At 36.1% G+C, this 26,318-nt stretch overlaps 1 protein-coding gene across 6 annotated transcripts in view; it reads left to right on the top strand.

Annotated features, from left to right (window-relative positions):
- Positions 1–14,246, top strand: part of su(Hw) (suppressor of Hairy wing) — a 32,658-nt gene extending 18,412 nt beyond the window's left edge. For 3 of the 6 annotated variants that reach the window (XM_067761239.1, XM_067761238.1, XM_067761237.1), the window contains 2 exons: positions 7,138–7,871; positions 13,532–14,244. In XM_067761239.1, coding sequence (XP_067617340.1) covers positions 7,138–7,871; positions 13,532–13,786 — 989 coding nt within the window. In that variant the 3' untranslated portion in view covers positions 13,787–14,244. Of the gene's footprint in view, positions 1–7,137; positions 7,872–13,531 lie in introns of all 6 variants that reach the window. The other 3 variants (XM_067761240.1, XM_067761241.1, XM_067761236.1) reach the window with 2 other exon arrangements.
- The last annotated feature ends 12,072 nt before the right edge of the window (positions 14,247–26,318 follow it).

Genomic DNA, 26,318 nt, shown 5'->3' with positions numbered 1-26,318 from the left:
AAAAATAAAAAAGTAAAGGTGTCTAAGTTCGGGTGTAACCGAACAGTATATACGCAGCGTGAACTTTAGTTGTACATTTCATTTGAGATAAATTACTTTTCTACATAACTCGTGGCACCACCCGTTTACAAAAAAAATTTCTCCCCATTTCCTCTTAGTATAAAACTTGATAAGTGAAATATCATTGATTCAAAACTATTTTTTGCTAAGTTATATCTTATTATTCTAGTCTACGACCCTTTAAGACTTAACCGATCCCGTCAATTTTTACTAGAAATATTTTCTGCTATAAGGAAAATATGTGTACACAATTTCATTACGATATGTTAATTTTTCTTCGAGTTATGGCTCCCGAAACATAGAAAATTGCTTAGTCATAAAAGGGACGGTGCTACACCCATTTTCAAAAATTTTAGAGTTTTCAAATTTAATGTTATAATTCAATTTAGAAAGTAAAATTATATTGATACAAAGCTCTTTTTCCCTAAGTTATATCTTATTATTTTCGTCTACGACCCTTTTAAAAATCTTTTATATAAAAGTGGGCGTGGTCTCTAACCGATCTCGTCCATTTTTTGTAGAAATATTTCCTGCTATAGGGACAATTTGCTTGAAAATTGCTTAGTCATAAAAGTGGCAGTGCCACGCCCATTTTTTAAAATTTTAAGTTTTTCCTATTTATTGTTATAAATCCACTTGGGAAATGAAATTCCATTGATATAAAGCTCTTTTTTGCAAAGATATAGCTTATTTTATTCGTCCACAACCCTTTTAGAAACCTTTTATATAAAAGTGAGCGTGGCCCTTAGCCGATTTCCTTAATTTTTCTCCAATGCATTCCCTATAGTAAAGGCAACCTCTCTGCCGAATTTTGTTACGATAGGTTTAACGATTTTTGATTTATGATTAATAATATTTGTAAAATTGATTTTATCATAAGTGGGCGGTGCCACGCCCATTTAAAAATTTTTTTTCAAATTTTTATCAAGAGTCTCAATATCAGTCCACACGTCAAAATCAACATTCTAGGTGTATTGTTTACTAAATAATCACGTTTTTTGTGTTTTCCAAAATGTTATATATATAAAAAGTGGACGTGGTTATCATCCGATTTCGCTCATTTTCAATACCAATCTATTCTGGGTCAAGATAAGCTCGTGCACCAAATTTGGTGAGGATATCTCAATATTTACTCTAGTTATCGTGTTAACGGACAGACGGACGGACATGGCTCAATCAAATGTTTTTTCGATACTGTTGATTTTGATATATGGAAGTCTCTATCTATCTCGATTCCATTATACCTGTACAACCAACCGTTATCCAATCAAAGTTAATATACTCTGTGTGCAAAGCACGCTTAGTATAAAACACGTATATCTTATTGGATGGATTCTCTGATTACGTATGAATGTGCATTATTTACATATATGTGACCCGGTCTATAAAAAGGTGGCTTATGACTAAAAAAAAAACAGCTGTTTACAGCAGTTTCTCGCAATTTCTTTTTTGAGTCATAAGCCACCTTTTCATAGACCGGGTCACATATAAGCTTTTCGCTGAGGCATCTCCAAAACATGGTTTTTGAATGCATCAACGTCTTCTTCGGGCGCCGAAAAACGTTGGCCACGCAATTTATTCTTGATTTGCGGAAATAAAAAGAAGTCATTTAGCGCCAAATCAGGGCAGTACGGAGGGTGACTCATTAATTCGACGATTTGGCCAGTCAAATAGACGGTTGTTTCAGCCGATGTGTGAGAGCTGGCATTGTCATGATGAAGAATGATCCTTCGTTGCTGTTTCTTCTTCCGTATTTCACCAAGCACTACTGGCAAACAAATGGTTGTATACCATTCGGAATTCTCCGTTCTTCGTTGCTCTAATGGCACGGTGTCCACATATCCAGTTATTCCGAAGAAACAGGCGATCATTTGCTTCGAAGAGCTTCGCCACGAATCACTTTTGTCGGAGTTGGCTTATCTTGGAAGACCCATACAGTGGATTGCTGTTTTGTTTCGGGCTCATACGCATAGATCCAAGATTCGTCACCTGTGTAGATGTTATATACAGCTTTTGATGCACTGTATTGTATTTCTTTGCACCAATTGACACGAGCAACTTTTTGAGCTTTTTTCAAATTATGCGGGATCCAACGCGAACAAATTTTTTTCACAGCTAAATGTTGATGCAATATCTTATTGATGCTCGTCATACTAATGCCCAGGGATGCCTCAATCTCACGATAAGTCGTATGACGATCAAGCAAAATAAGTTCGCGCACAGCGTCAATGTTTTGTGGCACAAAAACTGATTTTGGACGACCTTCACGACTTTCGTCCCTGAGCGAACGGCGGCCACGACGGAATTCGTTATACCAGCGTTTCACAGTGGCAAAGAATGGGGCTTCATCACCAAAAGTGGAAGTAAGTTGATCAAAGCACTCCTATCTTGATAGTCCACGGCGAAAGTCGTAAAAAATCATCGCACGAAAATTTTCACTAGTTAATTCCATTTTTTCGCTGATATACAATTTTTAAGTTACTGTAAACAACACAAGTTGTGCTCAAATGTCAAAATTTTCTAAAGAAGGTTATGCTTAAAAATGTCAAACTTTCAATTGAAAACGTCAGATGGCGCTGGCAAATTAGTGTTGCCAAGGCTCAAAATATAAATAGCAACCCTCGTATAAATGTTGTCGGAATGCAAGTGTTTCCGATCAGCAACAGTAAATATCGGCTGAAAGTACCAAACCCCAGCGAAATTAGTTGTTGGAACGGTCTCGAGTTACAGGTGGCGACCCGATTTTCTTTTCCTTAGAGCCGGATGCATAGTATTTTAATGCTTACAATATTACCATTCCATTTTCCCGCTCCAGTATAGGATATGTCATGTAAAAATAAAAATAAAAAAGTAAAGGTGTCTAAGTTCGGGTGTAACCGAACAGTATATACGCAGCGTGAACTTTAGTTGTACATTTCATTTGAGATAAATTACTTTTCTACATAACTCGTGGCACCACCCGTTTACAAAAAAAATTTCTCCCCATTTCCTCTTAGTATAAAACTTGATAAGTGAAATATCATTGATTCAAAACTATTTTTTGCTAAGTTATATCTTATTATTCTAGTCTACGACCCTTTAAGACTTAACCGATCCCGTCAATTTTTACTAGAAATATTTTCTGCTATAAGGAAAATATGTGTACACAATTTCATTACGATATGTTAATTTTTCTTCGAGTTATGGCTCCCGAAACATAGAAAATTGCTTAGTCATAAAAGGGACGGTGCTACACCCATTTTCAAAAATTTTAGAGTTTTCAAATTTAATGTTATAATTCAATTTAGAAAGTAAAATTATATTGATACAAAGCTCTTTTTCCCTAAGTTATATCTTATTATTTTCGTCTACGACCCTTTTAAAAATCTTTTATATAAAAGTGGGCGTGGTCTCTAACCGATCTCGTCCATTTTTTGTAGAAATATTTCCTGCTATAGGGACAATTTGCTTGAAAATTGCTTAGTCATAAAAGTGGCAGTGCCACGCCCATTTTTTAAAATTTTAAGTTTTTCCTATTTATTGTTATAAATCCACTTGGGAAATGAAATTCCATTGATATAAAGCTCTTTTTTGCAAAGATATAGCTTATTTTATTCGTCCACAACCCTTTTAGAAACCTTTTATATAAAAGTGAGCGTGGCCCTTAGCCGATTTCCTTAATTTTTCTCCAATGCATTCCCTATAGTAAAGGCAACCTCTCTGCCGAATTTTGTTACGATAGGTTTAACGATTTTTGATTTATGATTAATAATATTTGTAAAATTGATTTTATCATAAGTGGGCGGTGCCACGCCCATTTAAAAATTTTTTTTCAAATTTTTATCAAGAGTCTCAATATCAGTCCACACGTCAAAATCAACATTCTAGGTGTATTGTTTACTAAATAATCACGTTTTTTGTGTTTTCCAAAATGTTATATATATAAAAAGTGGACGTGGTTATCATCCGATTTCGCTCATTTTCAATACCAATCTATTCTGGGTCAAGATAAGCTCGTGCACCAAATTTGGTGAGGATATCTCAATATTTACTCTAGTTATCGTGTTAACGGACAGACGGACGGACATGGCTCAATCAAATGTTTTTTCGATACTGTTGATTTTGATATATGGAAGTCTCTATCTATCTCGATTCCATTATACCTGTACAACCAACCGTTATCCAATCAAAGTTAATATACTCTGTGTGCAAAGCACGCTTAGTATAAAACACGTATATCTTATTGGATGGATTCTCTGATTACGTATGAATGTGCATTATTTACATATATGTGACCCGGTCTATAAAAAGGTGGCTTATGACTAAAAAAAAAACAGCTGTTTACAGCAGTTTCTCGCAATTTCTTTTTTGAGTCATAAGCCACCTTTTCATAGACCGGGTCACATATAAGCTTTTCGCTGAGGTATGTTGGTAGTCTATCGTGCTTGATATTAAATACAAATTTGATGCTGTGGTAGAATATTTTTAAGGTTAGTTTACATAGTTATTCGGTTAAAGAAATAACACTTGAGAGTAGTCAAACGAGTTTGATTTACAATGCATTTTGCGACACAATAAATAAATTTTTTTTTTTTGTTGGTTTTTTGGCCTTTAGTTTGTAAAAATGTTTGTAAATTGTCGAGCTCGAGGCCATACAATATTAAATAACAAACAAAGAAAACTGTTTATTTGTATATGTTATATATTGTCGTTTTTTATTTATCGATATTTCGACTTCAATTAGAAGTCATCTTCAGGACTAGAAATACAAAAATACAAGTATTATAATAAAAAACATAAAAGTACATGTATACATTTGACTTACATCGTTGGATGTACCAGATCGACTAATTTAAAATTTGATATGACAAAAACGAAAATAAACATAAAAAGTAAACAAATAAAGAACCGTAATTATAAACAAAATTCTTAACTAACAACAATATAGCATAAAAAGTTAAACTGTGAGCGACACCCATAGCATAAGTATGTATTAAATTCCCACCAGATAAATGTTGTTGTATAACACTCTCAGCATTAATTTTTGCAATTTTGCTTTACCAATTGTCGGAATGCGTGAGCGCATTGGTCTGTGTCTGACTTAAAATTCATTCTTTTATCGTTGGGTGTGCTGATGATGTGAAGCATCTCCAAAATATAGCGTTTCGTATAATGTTTTTCTTGTTGTAGAATTTCTACCTCATCGAAATCCGGAGAGTGTCCAGTTGTTTTGCAATGCTGAGTGAGGGCCGTTTTGTTATCATTAGTGTGGTCCCTTTTTTTTATGTTTGATTTGTGAGCGGAAATCCTTGTCTTTAGTTTGGATTTAGTTGTCCCCACATATACCTTATTGCATACGTGGGACCCTTTGCCGTTGCATTTAATTTTATATATAACGTCAGATTTCTCATATTTTCCGATTTTGCTTTTTGTATTTGTAAATATTTTTTTGTAAAGTGTTGTTATATGTGAAGCCAATTTGAAATTTTTCCCTGTCGTACAAATTCGAATGCTTAATCCTATTCGACAAACCTGGTACAAAAGTGGTGGATTTATATATTTTATCTGGTTTGGCTTTCTTGTCTCTAGTCGTCTTGAAATGGCTATGTATGAATTGTTTTATAAGTTGAGCAGGGAAATTCATTATTTTCAAGAACTTTTTGAATTATTTCAATATTTTTCTTATGGTACATCGCGTCACTAATTGTGAGAACACGTCTTACGAAATTTTTGACCGTATTTACAATTGCAGACTTGTCGTATTTCGAATAAAAGTTTAATAATCTACCGGAGGCAGTAGGCTTTCTATACCAATCGAACGTGAGGTGGTTGTTGTTTTTTGTTACCAGAGTGTCCAGAAATGGCAATTTTCCATCTTTCTCAACTTCTAACGTAAATTTTATAGATCTGTTGTATTCATTTAAGTTAGCCAGCATTTTCTCAATATGGTCCGTTCTTGCAATGGCAAACAGATCGTCAAATGTATACATGTACTTTTATGTTTTTTATTATAATACTTGTATTTTTGTATTTCTAGTCCTGAAGATGACTTCTAATTGAAGTCGAAATATCGATAAATAAAAAACGACAATATATAACATATACAAATAAACAGTTTTCTTTGTTTGTTATTTAATATTGTATGGCCTCGAGCTCGACAATTTACAAACATTTTTAAATAAATAAATGTAAGGCGCGATAACCTCCAGAGAGATTTTAGGTTGAGCTTCTCTTCCAATTTGCGTCGTGCTCCTTTTAGGTTTCCCCACAAATTGGCGGGACGGGACCTACTTGTTTTATGCCGACTCCGAACGGCATCTGCCAGGCAGATGAGTTTTCACTGAGAAGCTTTTCATAGCAGAAATATACTCGGAGTGCTTGCCAAACACTGTCGAGGGGTGACCCCGCTTAGAAGATTTTCTTCTAATTGAAAAAACTTGTTTCTAAAATTTTGATGGTGCTTTGCTCGGGGCGTGAACCCAGGATATTCGGTGTGGTAGGCGGAGCACACTACCATCACACCATGGTGGCCACAATGCTTTGTCGAAATTAAACATATGAATTTGTGAGGGCTATATTTTGTAAAGTTACTTCTTGACTAACATTTTGAATTTCACCCCCACTAGTCGATTAGCCTGAAAGATGCTTCCTAACAACGTTGTTGCGCAATTCAATTAAACGCATTGCCCGAAGGTTTTGGGGAGTGTTATCGATGTTGATGGTTCTTTGCACGATATAGAACCGGTACGTTCCGGTAACAAAGTACCATTAAGGTACTAGCCCGACCATCGCGGCAACGATTTATATGACCACATTAAACCTTCTAGGCCATAACGCCCCCTTCCCCACCCAATAGTTCCAGGAGGAATGGGGTCGGCCAAACCTCGCCTGCTAAATATATGTATGATACACTCATATTTGTAACAGGATTCCCCTCGCGTAGGTGAGGTTGACAATTGGGTTGCGGAAGCTTTGAAGCTATACAGCTTTGTATTGCGCTTATCAACCACTTGAATCCCAGAAAGAAAAAGTCTTTCTTATTGAATAGTAGATACATATAGTAATTGAATTATTGTAAATTCTTTTCCATTTAAATAGATACAAAAGAACCAAAGGAACGTAAGGCACGTAAGCCACGTCAGGCATCCAATACACCAAAGCAACGATCTAGTACTCGCAAATCTAAAAAGCGCAATCAAACATTCTGTGCTGTATGTGATGAAGACTTTGGCACACCTAAGGATTTCCAGTTTCATATACTCAAATTACATGAGGTTGATCCTGAAGACTTTGTAAACGAAATACCGAAAGCTGACAATGTAATGAAAAAGGATGAAAACATATACAGCATTGAAGGTGAAGCGTTAAACGATATTGAAATTTTAAGCGAAACTGAAGGGAATGCAGCTATCATGAACGCTGACAGTGTTAGCACCAAACAGATTTACAATAATACGAACAATGGTAATGAAGGAGGTTTAGTTGTAAAGGAATTTATTGTCAGCGCTGTACCTGGCCGTGTGGATAGAGAACGTCCAACTATTCTACGTAACGAAGCTTTCACTGTTATACCTTTAGATGGTGACGGGCCGATTGAAACAGTTACTTGTTGTCCTGCTGATGTATTGCCTGAAGTTAAGAAAGAGCAACGTAAATCCTTAGCTGAATCACTTGCGGCCGCGGTTCAAAGTAATGCTATTATAGCTAGCGCTCCAATTGAATTGAACGAAGAGGATATGAAATTGAAAGAGAATGTTAGAAAACTTCTTGATATGCTGGTAGATAACAAGACGTTAAAGAAATTCGGCTGGCCAACCAACACTGAAGAGAATGTAAGTTCTGTGAATTGTTTATACTGTAATAAGAAGTATTATTATAAAATTGAGAACTACCAACACTTTACAACACTCGCGATTTCTTCGGCTTTCGAAGATAGCTTTCAAAGCATAGATATTCGTTTTCGTAGTTCGCAATTGGACCTATTCTAATATATTTTATTTATTTATTGTATTTAAAGTTTAAACAAATTAAAAAGTAAAAATGAAGGCGTGCTGGGTCTGTCTTCTTTTCATATTTGAATATATATATATATATATATATATATATATATATATATATATATATTAGGCCGGGTCGATTTGTGGGGAGGCAAAAAAATCGCCCATTGCTCTGTGAAAATCATATTCTAGGGATCAAAATAAGAAACTTTGCCCAAGGAACCATAACTCTAAAACGAATTCTGATGCTGATGATGATTTGGGTCGTAGGAGCAAATTTTGAAAAAATCCCACTTTGAAATGCCTATGTTTTTTTCTTTTTGGAGTTTATTTTTCTCTTTAGAAATTTATTTTGTCAGAACATATGTAAATGAAAAAATGAATTTAACTTAGTAATAGAAAAGAAATTAAAAAAAATTATTAGAAACATTATTAGAATCACTGTGATGCATTTGCATGTCGTAAACATAGTTGTGTGGGTTTTTTATTCAACCGTTTTAAAAAATGAAGGTATCACTGTGACACAATTGCAGATCGTAAAATTGCTTTTGTTGTTTTTTTTAAGCCACCACAAGACACAGCAGGTAGAATTGAAATTGCCCCTACCAAAAAGTTCGATCCAAAGGGGGGGCGGGGGGGGGGGGGGGGGGGGCATCAGAATTCGTTTTAGAGGTATGGTTCCTTCGGCAAAGTTTCTTATTTTGATCCCTAGAATACAATTTTCACAGAGCAATGAGCGATTTTTAAATCGACCCGCCCTAATATATATATATATATATATATATATATATATATGTGTAGATATATTTTTTTTCTCCAGTTAATACAGCATATATCATAAGGGGTCAAAAGAAAGATCTTCGACAAAAATTTAAAGCTATAAATTACGCAGCTAGAAAAAAGCGGATCTGGTAAAGCGTTACATATATTCCCATCCATTTTAATGCTAAATTGGCTTAACGGGTTGCGGGCCGGGCTAACCTCAAAACCATAAAAGAAAACACTGGCAATTGAGCGTTTTTAAATGGTTTTATTTAGTGATGTATATTGGAGAACGAAAATCGACACTGATGATGGCACAACGCCGAAACCGGTTTTTCTCGAAACCAAATTTGACAAGGGATGACGGAAAATCGTTCCAATATACATCATTTATCCACCCTGTCGGAAAATGAACAAAACAAAATAAGTGGGTTTTATTTAGCTTGACTTGGTTGGCTGGCTGGCTGGCACGAATTTTGTAATTGAAATTTAAGTAACTTCCCGATAAGCTACTAGCTTGAAACTTGGAATATAGTTCAGAACCCGATGACAATGCAATAATAAGAACAAACTCCGATAGGTGGCGCATGGATCGAAATATTTCGAAAAATCGTATTTGTGTTCCAATTTGGCTCATATTTGGAACACATAATACATACATGAATAGAAATGACCTATGAAAAAAAAACTCCGGTAGGTGGCGCAAGGATCCAGATATTAAAAAAGTCGTATTTGAGATCCGATTTGGTCCATATTTGGAACACATAATACATACATGAATAGAAAGCGACCTATGATGTCCGATTTGGCTCATATTTGGAACAAATATCACCAATTCTAAATATTCTTGCGGAATTTTGTTCCTGCGGATTTTATTATTCCCGCGGAAAAATTCCTCCAATTCTTTTCTCCTAGGGAGAAGAATAATTGGGGAATAGGAATTTCGAAGTTTCGAAGTCAGCTGTTTTGTCAATTGAAATTTCGTTGCGCATTTCTTATTTTGTTTAAAAAATAGAAAAGTTTAATTATTGTTGCGAATTTGTTTGAAATTAAGAAATAAAATATAAACAATGCATATTATTGCATTTCATGTGGTATTCACTGAAATGAGTAATGAATTGGTGCCACAGCAACATCAACAGAGGAGCATAAGAAGAAGAAGACGGTGGGATAACACAAATCCGCCGGAGTTGCCTGCTTTCATTCAGCAAAACTATTTTCTGGCGGCCAAGTCGAGTTGAATTAGTCTTTCATCATATGCCAAAATCTATTTAAGCCTTCTTAAAAATCCTTGCGCAATTTCTGGATGGCTGCATCAAATATACGAAGAGCTCTTCCGTTGCTTATGATATACTTTTCGACTTAAAATAAAGAATATTGTGGTTGTTGTTGTATTAACAGTGAGAATATGTTAGAATGTAAATACATATTTCAGAACAAATTTGTACAAATAAGTGTTCTTTCTTAAAAGAACCAATTTCCTCTATTTTTATACATTCCCTTTAATTTAACAAGTGAAAAAACTCCTATGAAATGGCAGAGAAATCTCCCTCTCCCTCACATTCATAATATCTACTTTTCTCCCATAACCGGTTCCGCTTTTTCGAACATTGTTCAGAATAGGAGGAAAGGGAGAAGTGAAGAAACTCATAAGGAATTTTTATTTAGAATACGAGGAATGGGAGAAGGGAAAAACATCGCACGGAATTTTCGTTTAGAATTGGGCTGATAGTCTAGTAGAAGTGAGACAAAATATTTTGGAGTTCGAGGAGGGATAAGCATACGTGGCGCAGAGTCGAGTAAAGTCTTTGGAAGATTATGTATTGAGGATTTAGATTGTAACAAATTGTCAAGAAATGGTCCGTGTAATAATGAGTCACTACGGCCCGGTTTTTCAGTATAAGTTCAACTCAGTTTGTCAGTTAAACTACGCTAAAGCTTATAGCATTTTCTTTTCTCTTTTTGTATGCCGCGCAAGGGTTGTTGTTCTATTCTAAAAAAACAGGCAACGCCTTTACGGGGTATTTCGTTCTGAAAATTGTTGCCTGCTCGCAACGCAAAAGCGTTACACTTTTACCCTGTATAAAATGGCGGTGTGGCAGTGCAACTCTGTGAAACTCTCAATTCGCTCTTAAGTTCCACATATACTCTGTTAAGGCTCCAGCCAAGTCAAGTCAAGTCTATGCTAAGTATCAGTAATGGGGGCTTTAATATGAGTGCACAAATCATCTACCCAGATTGCGCATTCACGAGTTCAAAATTGCTTCGTTCTGCGCATCTACGTCACAGTTGACTGTTTGAGAGAAAGAGAAAAAAACAAGAGCTAAAGGAAAATGACGTAAGAATTGCCCATAAAAAAGAGCTGATCTAAGGTTTACATACGCAATGCGCAATCTTGGGTGATTTGCGATATGAGTGAATATGGTGAGTTGAAATATTCTTTGTATGCACTATAAATGTTGAACATTTTCTGGGGTAGGAGTAACTCTATTAAGGCTTTACCATCTACTTAGGCAACAATTTATTTCAGAAAAGAAAACGCTATTATTCTGCAGTTTTTCAGTCTACTTTAACCGAAGTTTAAGCTAAGCTTAAGCGGCCGATCTGCCAGAGTTAAACTCTAGTTAACCTATCAGTTATTTGCGTTCCTACGAAATGGCGTCGAATATACCCAACAAGCATTTGGGCTTGAGCACCTTTAGAGCTCATGATGATAAGTAGGCAAACTTCTAAAATCTCAAGAGTCGTTTCGAAAGAATGGCTCAACTCGAGAATCATAGCGTACTCAGCAAAAGAGGGAATTTTTTATAAAGCAAAAAATGCTATTACTTAAGTTGAAAAAAATGTAATTAACAACTTTTGGTTGTCTAACTGGACTCTAATGTAAGATTCCATGATGTTGATGTTGGATCTTCGGTGTGGTAGGCGGAGCACGCTACCATCACACGGCGGCGGCCGCCTATATAATTTATTCTTGATTAATTACGCTTCATTACTGCTATCAACCAAGTGTTTATTTCTCACAATAAACAGCTGTTGAATTTGGTGGTACCACCTTGAAGATTTTTTTCAGCTCCACCTCAACTCGATATATGTGACCCGGTCTATGAAAAGGTAGCTTGTGACTCAAAAAAGAAATTGCGAGAAACAGCTGTTAAAGATAAACAATGCATTTCTTCAGTTTCTTAGTAGTTTTTATTTTGCATTATGAACAGTCATGCCCAAAAGGCAAAGCACAAACCAGTTTCTGACCCATATTTTGGCTCCATTGCCATCGAAAAAAATGCTATCAAAAAATCTGAGGATGCTTCACCAGCCACCAAAGTGGCATCGCAGGAACCAAAGGCTTCATCGTCTTTCATTTGTGCTCTTCTTTCTTTACATTTTTAGTACACTTCTAAGCAAGTTAGGACTTTCTAGTTTTCACCACGTGAAAGAGCGTCTAAAAACTATCGAACCAGAAAAAAAGTGGAAACATTTTTTTTTTAGTCATAAGCCACCTTTTCATAGACCGGGTCACATATAATGAAAGATATCAACTGGAGAAATGGGTTGAATATTCATTTGAGAATTGTAAATTTCTCAAAATCTCTCGAAATTAGGATAATAATTGGAAAATATGAATGGCGTTGGAAATCAACTAGAAAACTTTTAATTTTACAAAATTGCTCAAAGGTTGGATAGTGATTGGAGAATGAAGTTGGATATCAACGCGAGAATTATCTGGTTTAAGAATAATTAAATAATGATGTTGGATATCACTTCCGGAACTAGATATATATTTCGCCGGAAAATTTTTTTCCATGTTTGTTGGGTAAACAAAATTCACCTGTTGCCGTGTCTACAAATTATCTAGATAATAAAAAAACCAATGTTGGCGCACAAAACGCATACCCCAAAGGCGGCCTTAAACTGTGACTGAAAAACTTCTCAGTAGTTTAACTGGAGTTTAAATTTGACTAGAGTTTAAGCAAACTTAGTTTAAGCTTAGCTTAACCAACTACTGAAAAACCGGGCCTAAATGAACTAAATAGAATGAGAAATAATAGGCAATTAAATTACAACGGTTTTATTGAAAACGGTTTTATTGAAAACAATACTGACTGTGTCTAGTCATTACACTCCTCATCTATAAACAAATAAAAGCGTTGGGGGTGTGAAATTTGTAAAAATGTGAGGCATAGCATAACATAATTAAGGTTCAGTTGGTCTTATATATGACTCAATAGAAATTTGGCACGTCCAACGCTTTTATTTAATTGTCTGATCAACGCCCTAGATTGATGAGGAGTGTGGTGACTAGTACCTAGGAGACCTACCTAATTATTTTCCAGCTTTTAGTATTATTATTGCTTCATGTAAGTATTGTTTTCAATAAAACCGTTTAACTAAATTTTTTTTTTTAATTATTTTATTTGAAGTTATGGTCGAACAACTAGGACCCTGCATGCGAATATATGATCCGCATTACCAGATTCGCCAAATTTTTATTGTGTTTCTGTGAAAATTTTCACTTTTAATTTTGCGAGGATCTGCCTTTGGTTCTCTATAGAACCTGTCACATAAGCTCATTTAATTTTTTAAACAAAATAAATATAGGATGGGTACAATTTCGAACTTCGAATCAAATATTTATGTTTTGGAGGTTAACTTGGTTTGGTTCAATGTACGTCCAAGTGTTGTACAGTGTAGTTATCAACGCATTAAATAATAAATACTATTTAAATTTTAAGGTTTTATGTCGCGTTATTGAAAACTGTGGACACAATCTATCGAAGGATGCTGAAACCTATCGTGATTATGATTATGCAACTCGTATGCGTGAATATGTTAAACTGCTGTTCACGGTAGTAATACATAATGACTCCATAAAGGAATTGTTGAACAATTATCCCATCGATGAAGTTGTTGAATATGTGCTCGGTAACGATGATGACGAAGACGATGATGATATAGATAATGAAGACGAGGCGATAATATCAACATAAAAATTGCACAAAATCCATTAAAGCAGTAAAAGTTGCCTTTGGATATTTTTAAAATATAGTAATAATTAATGAAAACTAATGGTAGTGAAGAAGTTGCCTTCTAAAATCAAAAATTGTTGAATATTTGCCTTTGCTTATATGATAGTGTAACCATTCATGTAAAGTCTAGCATTTTCCACTTTTTGATGTTATGTACATATTTACGTACAAATATACAAATGTTAGAGCTTCCTAAGATTATGATTAGTTATGTATGTATATGCCGGCTTTAAATGTATGCATGTATGTTTTCAAGTTTTAGAGTGAAGAATAATTATTGTATTATAACAGATTTGGCCGGTTGAATTACATACATATTTATATTATTAAATATTTTTGTCGCTAAGCAATAAATACCAATTTAATTGAAGTTATAAAATAATAAAATATTGTAACAATTTAGGGAAATTCCGCTTATTCCAAACTCCTTCTGCTAACGTTCGAATCGCTAAACTGTTGAATAAATAACACCAATAATCAATAATGCAAAATGGTCTTTTTTAGGCGAGCGTGCTTCACAATAACACTTATACTTCACAACAAATAGCGTGCTTAAAGCAAAACTGCCTCTGACTATTCAGCTATCGCTGCTTTTATACTCTCTGTTGCCTCGTCCACCTATTTCTCCTAAGGCCTAGTAACTTCGCGAACTTCATGCTTGGTTACCAGCCATATATGTACATGTATATTTGTAGTTTATAGTCTCTCGCATAGCCATATGCGTGTGTATATGTGAGTACTACTTCGGCTGATGGTGAGTATCTCTCTGCTGCCTTGTATGTGCATGTGTAAATGATGATTGATTTGTTTACGTACATACAAGTGGCTGCTTAGTATCGGATTAGGGATGCTAGTGATGTGAATATTCGTCACAATATGCATTTTTGGTTATTGATGCTGCAAAACGCTGGGACTGAAAATTGTGCTGCTCTCAAGAGAGAATTAAAAGTAAACATTTATTAAGAATGAGAAAAAATGTACTTATGCTTCTTCTCTTTTAAATTGGAGCGTACATAGTAAATTTTTCAATTTCCCACCTTCAACTACCAGGAGATATGTATATTAGGGTGGGTCGATTTGTATGGACGAAAGTTAACCGATATCGCGCCATCGATTTTTCGATAGGATTTGGGCTCAGGAAAAAAAGTTCCACTACGCATACCCAAGAAAACAATTTTCGAGCCTGCGAAATTTAATTTTTATACTCAGCTGAGCAGAGCTCACAGAGTATATTAATTTTGTTCGCATAACGGTAATCCGTAACGGCATATACTAATCGAGATAGATATAGAGTTCTATATATCAAAATAATCTGGGTAAAAAAAGAAATTCATTTAGCCATGTCCGTCCGTCCGTCTGTAAACACGATAACTTGAGTAAATTTTGAGGTATCTTGATGAAATTTCGTATGTAGGTTCCTGGGCGCTCATTTCAGATCGCTATTTAAAATGAACAAAATCGGACTACAACCACGCCCACTGTTTCGATATCGAAAATTTCGAAAAACCGCAAAAGTGCGATAATTCATTACCAAAGACGGATAAAGCGATGAAATTTGGTAGGTGCGTTGACCTTATGACGACTTTTGGACAATGGGCGTGGCACCGCCCACTTTTAAAAAAAGGTAATTTAAAAGTTTTGCAAGCTGTAATTTGGCAGTCGTTGAAGATATCATGATGAAATTTGGTAGGCACGTTACTCCTATTACTATATGTGAGCTAAATAAAAATTTGCGAAATCGGATGACGAACACGCCCACTTTTAAACAAACATTTTTTTTTAGTAATTTGGCAGTCATTGAAGATATCATGATGAAATTTGGTAGGCACGTTACTCCTATTACTATATGTGTGCTAAATAAAAATTAGCGAAATCGGATGACGAACACGCCCACTTTTAAACAATAATTTTTTTTAAAGTCAAATTTTAACAAAAAATTTAATATCTTTACAGTATAAAAGTAAATTATGTCAACATTCGAATCCAGTAATGATATGGTGCAACAAAATACAAAGATAAAAGAAAATTTCAAAATGGGCGTAACTCCGCCCTTTTTTATTTAATTCGTCTAGAATACTTCTAATGCCATAAGTCGAACAAAAATTTCCCAATCCTTGTGATATTTGGTAGGGACATAGATTCTATGACGATAACTGTTTTCTGTGGAAATGGATGAAATCGGTTGAAGCCACGCCCAGTTTTTATACACAGTCGACTGTCTGTCCTTCCACTCGGCCGTTAACACGATAACTTGCGCAAAAAACGATATATCTTAACTAAACTTAGTTCACGTACTTATCTGAAGTCACTTTATCTTGGCTTAAAATATGGCCGAATTCCGACTATGACCACGCCCACCTTTCCGATATCGAAAATTACGAAAAATTAATAAAATGCCATAATTCTGTACCAAATATGAAAAAAGAGATGAAACATGGTAATTGGATTGCTTTATTGACGCAAAATATAACTTTAGAAAAAACTTTGTAAAATGGGTGTGACACCTACCATATTAAGTAGAAGAAAATGAAAAAGTTCTGCAGCGCGAAATCAAAAGCCCTTGGAATCTTGGCAGGAATACAGTTCGTGGTATGACATATATAAATAAATTAGCGGTACCCGACAGAAGATGTTCTGGGTCACCCTGGTCCACATTTTGGTCGATGTCTCGAAAACGCCTTCACATATGCAACTAAGGGCTACTCCCTTTTAAAACCCTCATTAATACTTTTAATTTGATACCCATATCGTACAAACACATTCTAGAGTCACCCCTGGTCCACCCTTATTGCGATATCTCGAAAAGGCGTCCACCTATAGAACTAAGGCCCACTACGTTTTAAATAATCATTAACACCTTTCATTTGATACACATGTCATACAAACACATTCCAGGGTTACCCTAGGTTCATTTTGCTAAATTGTGATTTTCTTTTATTTTGTCTCCAAAGCTCTCAGCTGAGTATGTAATGTTCGGTTACACCCGAACTTAGCCTTCCTTACTTGTTTTTGACTTCTTTCGACTTTGATTTTTAAGGTTTTTTCATGACCTACTGAAAAAATTTTCATATGTATACGCTGTCCGACCCAAAAATGTCCGCTAAAACGTTGTCGATAACAGTGTTTTGAAAAAAAAAAAAAATATTAATTATAATTAAATGAAAATTTTTTTAGTAGGTCATGAAAAAACCCTTAAAAATCAAAGTCGAAAAAAGTAAAAAAAAATGAGATTTCGCAGGCTCGACAACTATTTTTTTGGGTATGCGTAGTGGAACTTTTCCTGAGCCCAAATCTTATCGAAAAATCGATGGCGCGATATCGGTTAATAAATCGACCCAGTCTAATGTATGTATATAAGTTAAATTACTAAAAGTTATTTAGTTGAAAAAAAAATGTTTTTATTGGGAGCTATGGCTTCTTTATTATTCAATGTCAGAATTAGAACTAACTTTTACAAATATTATTTTCTTACAACTAACTTATTTTGTCGCCGCTCTACCGACTGCGCTGCTGTTGCCGCTTTGTGAATTCGCTGACGATGCGCTTCCCACCGCTTGCTGCATTCTTAATTATTTTCGTGGTGTTATGTTTCGTTATGGAATTTTGTTTACCAGCTTGTGCAACAAGTGTCTTCTTGCTTTACTATTTGGCGTGCGTCATGCTAACAGCTCCCCCCCTGAAATTCAAACGTCCGAGTTTGAGGTGCTGGGTTTTTGAAATATTTGATTTAGCCCCTCTATTGCAGCCTCTGTCAGTTCGATGGGCTGCTGCTGGTTGACCTTTTTGAGGGGTAATCTTGACCTTGTAATGGATATAATAATGATTATACCTACCAGTGCGATACTGATATTAGTAGCATAGTTGAAATGATTTGCAGATTTTGTGTATTCTATTAGTTTCGTGTTATTTATGTTTATCTGCTTTAGCATTTGTAGGGACAATATTTCTTCGGTTGTATTTGATTCTGAAAATGGCTGGAGTATAGCGGGTAGGGGCTTGCTTGTGCGCTTTTCTGTATTGGAAAATTTTTTCCCGTTGATTATAATTGTAGCGTTGTTGTAGTGTATTATAAATGTGCCGTTAAGGGATGTAGTATCTTCGTTTATTACGATTTCTCCTTTAAAGTCGTTCAAAAATAGGATGTCTGGTGAGAGTGCTTCAACTTCCGGTATGTGTTGACTGTTGGTCACTGTGCAGTTCGGCAATCGGCTGTTTAGGAGATTACTTATACAATAGTCCCTACTTAAATCTAACAAATTATTTTTTGAACATATTTGAATTGAGTTGTATTGTTTACATTCTCTTTGTATGCCATAAAGGTTTCTTTCACAGGTAAGTATTGATTCGAAATTTATTTTATTAATCTTATTGTTTTTCTTTATTGCTCTAATGTCTATTGTTTTACAAGTTTGTTCTTCTACCGTGGGTAGACTTATGATATAAATGATAATTTTGCCATTTGTTGCTATTTTAATTTGTGAAAATTCTAAAGCTTCATCCAAATTTATAAACGGAATATTATCTTTTTCGAAAATCTGTTTGGCAATGTCTACTTCTTCACTTGACATAATATATGAGTTTACTATATCGGCTTTAGCTCAATGAATTGCATATGCTATATTTATGATTTCTTCCTTTAAAATTTCTAATTTGTATTTTAATTTCAAAAATGCTTCTATTTCCCTGCTTTTGTCATTTTGTAATGCCTTGGTTATATTGTTTGTAATATTTGTAATTTCATTTATCTTTTTTATTGTTAGTTTGTTAATAATAACCTGATTGTTTTTATTTTCAAGGACGTTATTTAATTTATTCAAAACTATTTCATGATCCTCGTGGTCTGGATTTTCTGCGATCCATTTCCACGCACTACCTATGAAATTTAGTGACCTTTTCGATCTTCCTTCTATTTTTAGATTATTTAGATGAGCCTTAATTTGTGATATGAGAAGGGGTAAGAAGGGATAATTCGGATTTTTATAGAGTTCTTCTGCTTGTGTTTTCAGTTCTATATGCTCCAGGATTTCGTTGTATTTGTCAATGTCGATTTCGTGTATTATTCTAAATGTTCCGGTCTGTAGTTTGGCCGTTCCTTTTTCTATTGTTACAAGTTGGGAGTTAGAGTAGTCGAGTATTTGTACCTCTGCTAGGCAGAGCGGTATGAAAAATCTGCAAAGAAGAAGTTTTACACATCGTTTAATTAGTTGCGTATCCTACTTTTGTGTACTATTTGTCCTTTTTCGGTAATTACTGTACTATTTCGATCCTCCTTAACTATTTCCTTAGTATATGGCTTACTTAATTTAGTCCCTAACCACCTGTTTTTCTTGACGTAAATGATTTGACCTGGTAAATATGATTTTACGTTATGTTTATTTCTGTTGTGGTATTCTATGTCCTTTCTCTGTTTAAGTGCCAGTTTCTCTAAGTTACATTACCTACTTCTTTCTATATCTTCTGGAGTAAACGTAACGTTTCTACCGAAATATAAATCTACTGGCCTCTTTTTAGTCACAGAATGGATAGTATGATTGTATTCCGACACACCTCTTTCTAGGAGCTCGTCAAAGTTCCTGTGTCCTCCATTCTCTTTGAGGCAACGCATTATTTCCACCAGAGTAGAATGGAACCTTTTTACTTGCCCGTTTGCCTTGCTTTTGTATGGTGGTGTTGTAAAAACTTCTATTCCCAACTTGTCCGTCATCATAAATTTAATTGAACTAGAATTCAATGGAGGTTCGTTGTCGATTACAATCAGCTTTGGCACTCCGAAATAGAAAATCAAGTCTCTTAAAGGACCTCTCACGTCTACTATTGCCCTGCTTGAAAGCTTCCTTGTTTGTGCGTATTTCGTAAATTTGTCCAGGACAGTCATAATTACTTTACCTTCTGTTAAAAAAATGTCTATGTGGACCGTGTGTCCGGGATATGTGGGTAATGGCGTCTCACCAATTTTGGGTTGGTTGGGATGGCGTTCGTATTTGTTTTCTTTGCAAGTTGTGCAATTAGTTACAATTCTTTTTATTTTGCTGAGCATTCCTGGGAAATAGCTTTTTTCCAGAATCTGTACTTTGTTTTCAACTGCATTTCTGTGTGCGCGTTTATGGATGTCTAAAATGGTGTTTTCCTGGTCCTGTTCGTTGGTGATGTCGTCAACTAATTTTTGGGTATAGCGTATCTTATAGTTACTAAAATGTAGTGGATATATGTTTTGGATCATGCCCATTATCCTTTCATCTGTGTTGATTCAGTTGATGACGGAGGGGTTAAGGTATCGTTTTAGGTGCGTAGTGAGAATTTGATCGTCATATTGGGGTTCTGTAATTATGTGACGATGGATTGTTGGAAATATTATTTTAAATTGATATGAAGATGTTTCGTCTTGCTTGAAAAATATTTGATTTTTAAAAACGTTTATTGGGGCCTCTGTACATGGTATGAGGTTATGGCTTGAGCTCTCGTCACTGTGGATTGTGGGAGTGAGGGAATTTATTTGGGGAGGTATCCTTGATAAGGCGTCTGCGACCACGTTGGAGGTTTATACTTCAGTTCGTAATTATATTCCTCCAGGATTGCTTTCCATCGTTTCATTTTGCTATTCGTATTCTTTGGACTTAAAGCATATGTAAGTGGTTGGTGGTCGGTAAATATATTTACTTTTCTTGACCCGTACAAGTAGTTCCTCAAGGAGCTTAAGGACCATATAATGGCCAGCATCTCCTTCTCATTGGTTGCATAAGATTCTTCGGTTTTGTTGAGGGTCCTAGATATGTATGTTACGGGTTTTTTATTTTGTGATAGTACGGCGCCTATTGCGAAGTCGGATGCGTCCGTGGTCAGTTCGAAGTCCTTTTTAAAATTCGGATGGGACAGAACGATGTCCGGTGAAGTAAGGGTGTTTTTTATTTTGTCGAATGCATTTAATGCTTCCTGATCTAGGGTAATGAATTGCTTCCTTGATGCGTTTTTGGAAATATTTCCAAATTCGCCTCGCAAAATGGCTGTAAGTGGCTTAGCGATCTTGGCAAAGTCCTGAATAAATCTTCTATAATAGCCTGCCATGCCAAGGAACGAACGAAGTTCCTTAAGATTTTTAGGAGGAGGCATATTAACTATGGCTTCTACCTTTTTTGGGTTTGTTTTTATTCCTTCCGGAGTAACAACGTACCCCAGGAATTCTACTTCCTGTTTGGCAAAATCGCACTTGTCTAGCTGTATTTTCATGTTTGCTCTCTCTAGGGTTCTGAACACTAATTCAATATTTTTTAAGTGCTCCTCTTCGTTTTTCCCAAATATTATTACATCATCGATGTAGACGTAACATCTTACACCGATATGTTGCCGGAGGATATCATCCAGTGCACGTTGAAATGTGGAAGGGGCATTCTTCAGCCCAAATGGCAATCGGAGAAATTCGTACTTTGCGTTGTTCACGGAAAATGCCGTTTTCTCGATATCGGACTCACGGAGTCGTATCTGATGAAATCCGCTTTTAAGATCAACAACGGTAAATAGTGAATTGTTTCCGAGGTTTGCAAGAACCTCATTTATTTCTGGTATAGGGTACTTATCGGGGATTGTAACTGAATTGAGCTTTCGATAGTCTATCACCATCCGGTATTTCTTTTTACCAGAGGCGTCCAACTTTTTGTCGACTATCCAGACTGGTGAGTTATAGGGGGATTTTGATCTCCTAATTATCCCGTTATCTAGGAGTTCCTCTATTTGCCTTTCTATTTCTTCTTTAAGCGCCATTGGATAAGGATAAGGCTTGGAATATACGGGTGTGTCGCTGGTAGTGCGGATTTCGCCCTTCACTAAAGTAGTATATGTTAGTTTTTCGTCGGGATCCGAGAACAGATTGGGACATTTTCCAATTATGCCATTAATAATTTTTGATTGAATTTCGGCAGAAAGATGTGGTATTTTTATTCCTACATTATTCACTTCTTGTGACACCCTTTGTTTTAGAGGGATAACTATATTTTCGAAAATTGTTATCATATTTTTATCAGTGTGGATTGTTGCTTGCAGTTGTTTGAGCGTGTCGTTACCTATTATTCCATGAAAGGAGTTTAATGTTGGTAAAATATCCACGTACGTGTGGTGAGTGATCTCTATGTCTCCTGCGACAGAGTTAACTTTAAAAGTATGCTCATTAGGAATCGGATTTCTTATCCTAGAGGATAGTATGTAATTTTTATTCGAGCCGGTATCTATCAGAAAGTCTAGTCCATCTCCGCTCCTAGCAATGAACTCGTAATAGGGGAGTGAAGATGGGGTTAGTCTAAAAAATGAATAGTATCTAGTTCGGTGCAATCCTGCTCGTTCGGGCCGGGTTGTTGTTTGTGATTAAATTAAGGTTACTTTTTGGTACGTGGTCTAGTTGATTTTCATTTTCATAATTATTTAGGACGGGATTATCCTCGTAGATTTTGTGAGGATCTGCCTGATCGTAGTATTCATCCGGTTTAGTGTAGCCCGTATTGGCGTAAAAAGTTCTTTGCATTTTATTTGGTGCGTGAGGATGTTGGGTAGAAAGGGGACGCTTCTGCGCGAAATTGTTTTGGTTATTCTGCGGCCGGTTTTGATAGTTGACCTGCCTGGAATATCTATTTTGATTGTTGTATCCTGTTGGGTTCGAACGGAAATTTGGGTTATACTGGGGATAATTGGTTTGGCCGTAGAATTCCGTGCGGAATCCTTGGTCATATCCGGGGTAATTGTAGTTGCCAGGACGATTTGTCTGTGGAATGAATGGGTTATTTGGGTACCTATTTGGTTGTCGATTAAACTGTTGCGACCTCGGTGCAAAACTAGGGTTTGGTGCTGAGGAATAAGTCAGCTCGAGATAGAAGGGTCTGTTATTGTTATATTTTGTGGTATTTCGTGGTGGTCGTGGCGGTCCGTTGTTAATTTATCTATTCACAGTGTTCGCGTGGTTCATTCGGAAAGACATGTTATCAAGTTTTTGACACAGGTGCAATGCCTGTGTCAGGGTGGTTGGTTCACGGATACTGAGGAGACGGGGTAGGTCTCCATTAAGCCCGCGAATAAACGTATCCAGGGCTTTCTCTCTGTAGGAGTTTGTCATGGCTCTGATGAACTCTTCGCCCAAGTCGAGACAGGAAATTTTGTCAAGGATTAGTGAAAGATGTTGATAGACCTTCTGATAGAAGGTAGAAATATCATCGTGGCGCTGGGCCAGTGTGGTCATTTGGTATTCTAAAGTACCAATATCTCTCTTGTCGGAATAGTGCAACATAAGGCACTTTCTAATATGCGTCCAATCTAGTGGAGTACTATAGGATTCGAGAGCCGTGTCGGCATCGCCGACAATTTTGTGTCTGATTGTATGTAATATGGCGAAATATTTAGGTGTGTCTTTCAAAGATTCATATGCCTTTAGTATTCTGTCGACACTCTTTCTCCAGGAGCTAAATACCCTGGTCGTCCTGAGAATTCCCTCAGGCATTTTACCATATCTGGTACCCTATCTAGATCTTTTATATTTTGTGCATTTAATGTAACACTATGGTCTGGTGGCAAATCATTAAGGGAATTCCTATTCATTCTATCTAACGCTTCCATAGCTGCTGATTCTATTGCCGTCGTATTAGCGACGGGAGGATTTCCCTGACGGGTATTTCCGTATTCCAACCTAAGTTGGTTCAATTGATCAACGAGTTCCTCCGCGGATCCTGGCATTTTCCTAAAGATTTTTTTTGTTTTTTATATTTGTTTGCTAATTTCCTGTTAGTTCTTCTTTTATTTCACAAGGCACAACTCAGTTTACTTTTCACAATGATTTTTGTATAATATTTTCTTTAGATTTTATGGATTTGTTTCCTAATTTCTTGTTAATTTTTCTTTTGTTTCACATAAAGCAATTAAATTTACTTTTCAAAATAATTTCCTTTTCTTTTTTGTTTCACAAGCGCAACTCAATTTACTTTCTCGCAATGATTTCTGTATAAATTTTTATCTTAGATTTTATGGATTTGTATGCTAATTTCTCTTTTAATTTTTCTTTTCTTTCACGAAGCGCAATTAGATCTACTTTTCCTAATAATTTCCTTTTCCTAATAATTTCCTTTTCTCTTTTTTTTCAATTGTTATTATTATTTTTGTTTCCAATTATTTACTTATTACTAATCTTACGCTAGTATCATGTCCAACGCTGGATGTGGGGGTTTCGCCGCTTCGGTGTTCGTCCTTTTCCCTCCTGGTACTTGGGTACCTCGGTCGTACTGCTTATTCCACTTCCCGGTGCCGCTGTAGACGCGTGACCTTACTTGTTATTTTTCAGGCACTTTTAACGTTTTTTTTATATACGTCACTCGCGTGGCCTTAGTTTTTGATTTTCAGGCACTACTACTTTCCGACACTCGCGCTGGTGCCTGCTCGGGCGCCAGTTAAATTACTAAAAGTTATTTAGTTGAAAAAAAATGTTATTCAATGTCAGAATTAGAACTAACTTTTACAAATATTATTTTCTTACAACTAACTTATTTTGTCGCCGCTCTACCGACTGCGCTGCTGTTGCCGTTTTGTGAATTCGCTGATGATGCGCTTCCCACCGCTTGCTGCATTCTTAATTATTTTCGTGGTGTTATGTTTCGTTATGGAATTTTGTTTACCAGCTTGTGCAACAAGTGTCTTCTTGCTTTACTATTTGGCGTGCGTCGTGCTAACATATATACCTTCGGCCGTAGGGTGATCAAGTGTGCAGTCGACTTCACAAGAGAGATTATTGGCCAGATCAGCAATAAGTTGTATGGTATTTCATTGATCTCTGCAGAATCCAAGTATCATGTTGGACGTCTGGGCAGCTCTTAAGAAGAAGAACGCGAAAGAATAGCCAATGCGTGCAATTACTGATATACAATAAGTCAATGGGAAAAGTAGAGCAGAGAAAACAAATTCTAAGGATGTCATAAAGCCCGAATTGCGAATTAAGCGCTCAAAATATATATCAATTTACTAGTCTACAGACCAGAAGTTACAACCTATTATACACACATGGAGAAGTTTAACCGTTTTTATCTAATTTCTATACTTACAATGTTGTAGTGTTACTAGCGGAGGCACCAGAGCGGGTCAGCAGCGAGATAAATGAAAAAGATAAGTCTATCTTTGACTTAATAATATGTATTCATTATTAGGGTGATTAGATAGATTTATTTGCAGCAGCCAAAATCGCGTTGGACAATCTTATTGTCCTATTGATATCTGCCTTTTGCTGTCATTTCTAGAGTGGAGGGCATTGACAAAAGTTACAACCTGTTCTGCATACACGGAAAAGGCGAGTTGAGGGCTTGTATCTTTTTTAGGAATAATGGAAACGCTATCTTTTTATCTAATTTCAGTACTTCCTACGTTGAAGTGCTTAGAGCTACGAAACGGCAGAAGCTTAGCTATCGCCTCGGTGAACGAAATTCACTGCACCTCCGATAAGATGCAGCAACTTGCCAGCAGCCAGATAAGTGAACAAGGTGAGTTCTACCTTGACTTTATAATATCAATAAATTTCATCGTATTGAACGATTGCAATACCGCTACTTTTATCTTCACGAGCTCAAAGAACTTAACAGAATAAGAGGTCATCGTTATTACAATCGGAGTCCCCAGAGGGTTAGGGGGTAAGAGGCGACTAAAATACCAGATTCAAGGGGTTGTGTAGCGCAACTTTTTCAGGTTGCCAGCTCAATATATATATAGAACGTCGTATCTTCAAAGGGAAAGTCCCAAATTATATTATGCGTTGAAATTCAAAGTATTACTAGACGTTGGCTGTAGTTGCTAAAACTCAGCTGTTCTATGATGTTGCCACATATTGCGGCAGGGTTCGATTTGGGTAGTCACTACACCACCCCCTTTCCAGAAAATCCGCCGATGTGCTGGCATCAATACTTGTGTTATTGCTGCTAATTCATCTCAATCATTATCGTGTATGTCTTGGGGTATTTGTTAACAACTAGATATGGCCCGTCGTAACGTGCTTTCAACGGCTTTTTAATTGTATCGTCGCGTAGAAAAACATGGCTACAAAAGCGCAGGTCCTTGGGAACAAATACCGCAGGTTTACCATGCTGTGACGTTTGTGTTGTATTGGTCGAACGGTCTCGAAATGCCGTCGTAGTTCTCGTAAAAAATTATGTTGGTTGTTTGAAAATAATTCCTTGGTTTGTGTTTGCAATTTCGTTTGCGTATGCGTATGCATTATCGATTCTTTGCTTCGTTTTTTAAATCCACCAACACGTCGTAGTGTCTAGGAAATCCGCACCTATTATAGGATGCGCAACGTCGGCGATTATGAAACACCACTTGAATGGCCGTCGTAGGCCGAGATCTAATGTTATCTGTCGTTTACTTCAGTAAATATTGAGATATCATCACCTAATTTGGTACACGAGCTTATCTGGACCCAGAATATATTGGTATTGAAAATGAGCGAAATCGGATGATAACCACGCCCACTTTTTTATATATA

This window comes from Eurosta solidaginis, chromosome 1 (assembly GCF_040869045.1).
Source record: "Eurosta solidaginis isolate ZX-2024a chromosome 1, ASM4086904v1, whole genome shotgun sequence".
NCBI classification, from domain to species: Eukaryota; Metazoa; Arthropoda; class Insecta; order Diptera; family Tephritidae; genus Eurosta; species Eurosta solidaginis.
The sequence above is the reverse complement of the archived record's forward strand: the minus strand, read 5'-3'. Positions and strand labels throughout refer to the sequence as shown.